The sequence below is a fragment of the Ylistrum balloti genome, unplaced genomic scaffold, assembly GCF_031769215.1.
Source record: "Ylistrum balloti isolate Yb309-2 unplaced genomic scaffold, AGI_CSIRO_Ybal_v1 Utg370156, whole genome shotgun sequence".
In the NCBI taxonomy this organism is placed as follows: domain Eukaryota; kingdom Metazoa; phylum Mollusca; class Bivalvia; order Pectinida; family Pectinidae; genus Ylistrum; species Ylistrum balloti.
The window spans coordinates 721,949-729,967 of record NW_026782154.1 but is presented as its reverse complement, the minus strand read 5'-3'; the positions used below and the strand labels follow the sequence as shown (position 1 = coordinate 729,967).

Genomic DNA, 8,019 nt, shown 5'->3' with positions numbered 1-8,019 from the left:
TCAAACGTTTGAGGTTTTCTATTTAATAGATATATCAAAAGGTGTTGTCCTTTTTGTTGCTGACGTATCAGAATGATTGAAGCAACAGGCTGTTAAATGACTGCAGTTTTTCAGGCAGGCAAACTTAACGGTTTCTTTTTTTGGTGTGTGTAAACTTTGGAATCGATAAAAATCAAAAGATCCTATATTTCAACGAAGAGAAAATGTACTATTTTAGGTTATCAGGGAATACCTAATATTGGATATTTGTTATATGACAAAGAGGTTAGCGGAACAAGGAAAGAATAGACTAGGAAGTATATAACAGGAATTATATAAAATAAAAAAGGCAATTATCATTCGTCACAATAAACCAACTTTTTATAAAATCATCCCTAGTGAAGTGTGATATTTGTATTTTCCTTAGAAAATAATCTGGAATATTTCGTAACCTTACCGAAGATAAACGAATGTTCTTTAAAACAAATGTTATCACAATACTTTTTAAAGTGTCACCTGTTATTTATTCCGGCTACAAAACAACACCTTCTTGTTTATATTCCTGGGTATTTATAAGTCGATACTATTGATTTTTCACAATTTTACCTGAACTGTTTACACCTAAAATGGCAAATAGGCAAAGTAAAACGAAGAAATATATAAAAATAAAAAATGAAATCAACTCATGTATAGAATACTGAAAATTAGACAATAGATTGTAGATGAAAGCACTGAATAGTACAAGGGACTAGAAACAGGGATAACGTTTTGAATTTCCCTTTTTAAGTTGAATACAATGATATAATGATACAGAGAAAGCATGCTATCACTTTCTGTTTCTTAATTACGCATCTAAATAACGGTACAATGAGTAGGGAAATTTGTTAGTTCCGACCCTACAATGTATAAAAACATTTCATCATTTCATCAGCATTACTTCCTTGTTTGGAAAAGTCACACGTCTGTCTACTCGATGGTGCGTCAAATCTTGTTAGTCCGGATCAACTTCCAAACAAACCAACACCATAACTATCTTTTATATACTTTCCGGAAAAAAACAAGAATCCGGAAAGCGACTGTTTTGATAAGTAAAATAATCATGATAATAAAAACAACCCCTAAATGCATGAATTAACGGTTTACATCAATCCCCTACACTCCAACACCCTCCACTTTTTTCCAAGGAGGGATATCCGAATAACTGGCTTAGATACATACACAAAATAGATACAAGCATACGGAAAAGAGTTTCCGAATTAACGGGATTCGAATAAGATTAGTCATCTAAACTTGAATTTCGAGAAGAAATCCGAAATTAGAATATCTTTATAAATTTTTCCCCTGTGTAGAAATATGCGGTTCATGAACTAAATTTGAAGCTTAATATTTCAAGGAAACTGGATGCCGGACTAACGAGTTTTGATTGTACACAGTCAGCGACAATGCATCTCTCTATATGTTGTCTGTCAGACCGACTAAGATGGTTAATTACAATGATATTTACAGTGCTCGTGTCATTTCAATCCCGAATTGGTCGAGCTGATTCTATACACATATTCTCAACTTGTCTAACTATAAATAATTAATACTTAATTAATTTATTAATGACGTGTTACGTTCTATGGAAGTCAAAGCGCATGATCCGGAGAAAAGTCCTCTTAAACTGCTGATTGGCTAAGGCGTAACAGAACGGATTGACTGGACTGTTCAGATAGCACAGCCAATACGTAAACTGGTAAAGTTTGATGTTTATACAGTCATAACCGCCACATAGACCTATAATGAATACCATCACGTGGTATGGAGTCCAACAGAGTACGTACGCACCTAAAATAAAGGTAATAGTTCGGAAGGCTTTGCGCGCGCGGTTTTCTGATTTGGATTTTTTCTGTTCTCTTTGTCTCGCTGCTTTTTGTCTCTTTAATTGTTTTTCACGCATAGATTTTACCAATGCATGGAAAGGACTTCCAAACCTCCGCTCCGAGCTTGCGGAGGTATCATTCGACCGGACAGAATCTAACGGTTTCCGGTGCGGTTTGCCTGTCACACTGGCCTTGCCGTTTGACGGCAGAGCGTTTGTTGCGATGTGATCCAGGTCAGTATCTATGGTTCTGTCCTCTTCTATCACCTCCATATTGGAGGTATTGGTGACTGCAGGAATCGGTATCGGCATGTACTTATCTGCCCTACGTTTCCAAATCGGAGAGGACCCCTCGTCTGCCGAGGAATCGTTGTTTGTTCCAGGATCTGATAACAGTTTGATGTTTTCCGCAGAAGCAAGAGATTTCAAACTCTCCTCGTCTATATACTTACATCCATTAATGACGTCATCAACAGCTAACTCATTAATTGAGTTTGAGTTGTTTACTTTTTTCTGATAATTGTTTTCTGGCGGAATCACTACCGTATCATATGCGGGGGGTAAAGCGTCCGGAAGTGGAGTATGTATTTCTTCCTCCGCCTCTCCGTGGTCGTTTGGCAGAGTAACACTAGAAGCAGTAATGGAAAAGGCTAATTTTGACACATGACCAAAGGAAACTCCCAGCATGCCTTTAAGTGAAGGACGATACGTTGTGTCCGTCTGAACAGCACTGTTGACGAAACAAGTTTGATCATCATCATCATCATCTGCGTGTTTTCCCGTAAGGGGAGTTTTACTGGAGCCACAAGCTCCTTCCTGACTGCTACTATTGTCTTCGTCTGAGGCAAACGCTGGGGAACTTGACCTGTCCTCCTCTGGAGGTTTAGTGAAACTAGTAGTGTCCACACCCCTCAAATGTCTCGCGTTGTTATTCTCTGTTCGTTTGCGGCTGTTTTGTGAAGCAGCGCCTGCGTCAACAGCACGTGCCTTCTTTTTGCTGTCGTGTGCTGTGTGAGACATGGCAGTGGTCATCTTCTTATGTTTAGCTTCGGCTTTTTTCTGTAGACTGAGAGCAACGCGGTATATTCCAGTGTACAATCCAATCATCACAAAAAGGGTTGTCCAGTAATAACCTATAGTCAACAAAAACGTAAACAACGGATCACTCATGAACTGGACTTCACACTCGTATTTGTCGACCGTTCTCTCGCCCACGAAGTACTGCCATCCTATAATGGATGTGAAAAACACTGCACACGGTATTATCCACGTGAAAGCTATCATTATGATTACTTTCTTCTCCGTTCGCCAATTCCGATATTTGGCAGGAATTTTTACAGAGAAAAACCTATCCACAGTGATGAAGAAAACCGTGTATTGTGACGCTAGACACACTGTCCAGTCCAAGGACAACCAGAGGTCACATATGATGTCCCCAAGGGGCCAGTATCCAAGCAGGAGATATAAAGTAAAACATGGCATAGAAAATGTACCAATAAGAAGATCAGACACGGCTAATGACGCAATGAAGTAGTTCGTCGGTTGTCGGATACTTCGCTCCACTGCAAACGCGATTAACACAAGGATATTCCCCAAAACTGTTACCAAGACAACCACAGCAGCCATTGCTCCAAGGAGAATTGTCAACCACATAGGGTAGGGCGGTTCTGCCCAAGTGGATGAAGTGACGTCAGTGCACGTGACGTTGGTGAACGTATCATTACACTGGCATGGCGGGGTTGAATTGTCCGGACAAAGGAATGGTGTTGTTGTGTCCAAAAGGCTGGCGTTTGGTCTTAATAACGCCATTGCTGTTTCGCTTGGTAGAAACGTTTGCGTTTTAATTCAGTTTGGCTTCACATGGAGCTCGCATAACATTATGACGGGGGCTGTAAAATTGTTTCCCATTCGTCGGAGGTGATTTTACGTGACGATGCTCCGATCAAAGCTGGTCATTCATCTAACCCCTGAAAAGACATAAACACATCATTATTTCAGTATCTTGTATTAATCCTCCATAACCTATTTAAACATTTGGTACATACATACATACATACATACATACATACATACATACATACATACATACATACATACATACATACATACATACATACATACATACATACATACATACATACATACATACATGCATGCATACATACATACATACATAAATAAATACATACCTACATACATACATACATACATACATACATACATACATACATACATACATACATACATACATACATACATACATACATACATACATACATACATACATACATACTAGGCGCTCTGTGCTCCCTACAACAATACCTCTAACACGTGCGATGTTAGTTTACTAGACTGACCATTCGGAAGTCACTTAGGAGATGGAACTTCGGAAGACCCACCTTACGGATGTCCACACCTATGCGAGATGTTTATAAATAATTCACGTACCAGATAATGATTATTTTATTTGTGTATAGATTCCTATCTCCAGTTGGGACACAGATGGAGAGTCTTTGTTACACATGTAAACATGAATTAATATTGATTGTGTTTGATGAAGGTTGTTTTTTGCTCTATAGTTCTACGTTAATTGACGGTTGCACATTTCTGTATACCTCGCTTCACGTGTGACCCAGATACTGCCTATAACGACCGATTGACAATCCCGTCAATTAACTAACCCCTCCCCGTCGTATCGGGCCTGATCGATAACATTAATATATACAAGATGCTTACATACAAATGACTTTTTAATTACAGTTAATTTTTCTAGTTGTCGTCCAGATGTCGTTAGTCAATGTGACATCCGGGTACTTTACCTAGGAAACGTGCTCGTTGTGTTAATTACCTGTAATTATTAATAGGCTGTGATGGGACTATTGTCCTCTCTCTAAGTGTGACGTCAATTATGTACGACAGTCAAAAGCTAGCTCTCTTTATATATATTCCATCTACACTTCAGTAATACAAGTGTTTGTACACAAACAAAAGCGACCGTTTGAGAGGAAACAGCGCTATGCATGGTGTAGAAGGACTGAGGAGACAAAAGAATTTTGTCTGTCACATATTTATGACACAAGGACGAAAGTGGATTAAAGGCATGAAAAGGGAACCGAAACATATCGACACAGCAATAAAAGAGAAACAAAACCGAAGCAACACAGCCCATTATCGCTGATACGAAATATAACCTATAGCGACAACACAGAATTTGGTTTGATGATTGACAGGGTTTCCGTCTCCATGACTCCTCCCGTTGCCAGATATTGTGTTACTGACGTTTCTGGCGACGTGGACAGCACAGAAAGAGATGACATGTATTTAACAGACCTTGATGGGATGGCGTCAACCAGATCCCGATTGTCCAAATGCTGGTCACAGATAAACAGTGGTTAGTGCGAGGAACAGAAATTCTCATAGATCATTTCTACCATTGGTTGGTATGTGTAAAGTTTACGGAATATCATAGGGTCACGTCACATAGGATGACATAATACACATTGGATGACGTCATAATTGATGACTGATAATTGATAATTGTTTGTGTACAAACACTTGTATTACTGAAGTGTAGATGGAATAATGAATGATGTAATACACATTGGGTGACGTCATATGGGATGACGTAATGCACATGGAGAAACGCTACAAGAGTTATTGTGCAATTCAATTCAATAGTTTATATACTAATATCTTTTCGTTGATTTGAATAAGTTTCCAAGTTTAAAACTTTACATGTAACCCCGCGATAATTTATATAAATGTTATTTTGAACTACTAAATGAGTTATCTGCTCTTATGAGCAGGCGTTGATTGCATTTATTTTTGAAAGTAATGTTATGCGAAAACGACATCATTTTCTTACGCAAAATATTAACATACCAATCCACACTTGCTGACAAGAGCAGATAACTCCGCATTACGAAAAGATAGAATATCTAAAAATGATTTTCTAAGATACTTTACAAGAAAAGCTATCAAATGAAGTTTTTTAAAGACACGCGATTAAGGAAGATAATATATGCATATCTACTTCCAGCAAAACGTATTAAGTAGCAGAGTCACAACGATTGCCTTGCGAAATACACGTGTTGTATAAGATCAGAGTTAGGTTACATGGCCCGTGACGAATAACTTATACCCGACCGTTCTCACTGCCCTGAGAGTATTGATCACTAATAGGTAATCTGACATAAAAAAATAAATATCTTTGGTAGTTAAATAACCTAGATAGGTCAGCGACATTGGAACTGATCAGTATAGAATCAGATCTCACACGAACGGGACGGAGATAAGAAAAATCTATGTATTGATTTCCTGGAATTAACAGCCGTTAACAATTTGTTCAATGTAATTAGACAACGCTCGAGAGTAAAGCCTAGGCATAATGTATAGACTTCGATCGCTGAGGGTTTATAACACTGACTTGGGTCCTCTGCCTTGTTTGGAATGGTACTTTGGAATCATAACCAGTACGCAGAGGAGGTTATTCTATGTATTTATGGGGGTTTGGCTTAGTTTTATTACATTAATTTCAATACAGGACAATTTCTCGTCATCAGCATCGATCCGACGCCCAATGTACTCGAACTCTGTACTTGTACAAAACGACGAATTCCCATCTTGATGGACAACAACAGCAACAACAGCAATAACATTACAATATTTTGTTAACTTTACTGACTTAAATGACAGTATTTATTTCTAAAATCTATATATATTTGCAGACATTAACAAGATTATTGTCGTGTTTCCGCTATATAGCGCTTGTATTGATGCGAGGAACACACGAAATAATTGCAAATTACGCTTTACCTTCGTACGCAATGGATCTGTTCAATATTAGATGAGAGTATAGGAATGTTATTAATTAAATTGCCAACGGGTCGGCAGTTATTTTATTTTACCGCCGAGAGCATTACAACCAGCATTCCGTCCACGGATTACTTTATCAGTCCACACTTCTACCGAGAAGTCGGTTCCGTGATTTAGTATGCCCCGTAGAGCACCATATATGGCAGTGCTGAATTATAAAGCCAATATAGTTTTTTTTACCGTAATTAATCCAGCTGAGCCCAAAGTGTCGGTCTGACTCAAGTTTTCAAGATTTTGTGTTTTACGCTCCAGCTATATTCTGTGTTATTTGATGCTAATATGTGTTTCATAATATCATCTTACCAATGCTTATATATATAATACCCTTAAACCGAAACGTATGTCGATGTCAAACTACCCCCTAACCGAAGCTAACGTGGGTTTTATGATATCCTTTAACCGAAGCTAAAAATAATTTCATACTACCCTCTAACCAAAGCTTATATTGGCATCATAATACCCTCTAACGGAAGCTAATATGGGTTTCATACAACCCTCTAACCAAACCTACAGGTTCCATAATATCTTTTAACCGAAGATCATTAGAAAGATCGCTAGTGAAACATTTTTTTAAACATAAGACAAACCTGGACTGCCTCGTGATGATGTCTTAATTATTTATCATTGGTTAAAAAAGTCCCACAACGGATCGATAACGATCGGGCCATTTTGTATCAGAAGGTATGAAGCTGACAACACCCTTGAGAGAAGTAGACTGTTTACGCTTTCCGTCCGATCGGTTTTCGATTGATCCTATACGTGCATTCATTACACAATCGCAAATATTCTGTTCAACGACACATAGTGAATGTAGAGGGTCCATCTTATGTCAGCCTTACACCAGGCATGGCCTTGACCTTACTCCCACACAATGCCCGCGTTCACCTCTCATTTAAGGAGATATAAATTATTGATTGAATTTCGTTTGAAAATGTGTGATTTTTTCTATATAATCAATCAATATTTCTGTTGTTGTGTAAACAGAGTGTAACAAATCTGTCGATGTTTGTAGAATATCGTTTGTTTAAACAACGAAATTTTAAACGGAGATATATAAATAGTATAGAATATATATATATATAGTCCGACCAAATAAATATATATATATATATTACAAATTTAACTTGCCTTGGAAGGAAACAAGGGTATTGTATTAAGACAAATTTATCCTTGATCTAATCAAATAATGAGATTTGTTCGAAAGTGGGGCTCTTATCTCGGATTGAAAAAATAAATGTGTGACGTAATAGAGGGGATGTTTTGGTTTCTTTCAGTCTCGGATCAACAATGAATTATTATTGTAT

The 8,019-nt window shown here is 37.8% G+C and overlaps 1 protein-coding gene across 1 annotated transcript; it reads right to left on the bottom strand.

The window, feature by feature from the left end:
• Positions 1 to 1,591: 1,591 nt before the first annotated feature.
• LOC132550896 (muscarinic acetylcholine receptor M1-like) lies at positions 1,592 to 3,649 on the bottom strand. The gene has a single exon (XM_060214993.1). The coding sequence runs from the start codon at positions 3,647 to 3,649 to the stop codon at positions 1,592 to 1,594; it is 2,058 nt and encodes a 685-aa protein (XP_060070976.1).
• Positions 3,650 to 8,019: the final 4,370 nt, after the last annotated feature.

What these genes read in the sequence shown, in the direction of transcription:
- LOC132550896 (XM_060214993.1), bottom strand. Translation starts at nt 3,649, where the DNA reads ATGGCGTTATTAAGACCAAACGCCAGCCTTTTGGACACAACAACACCA.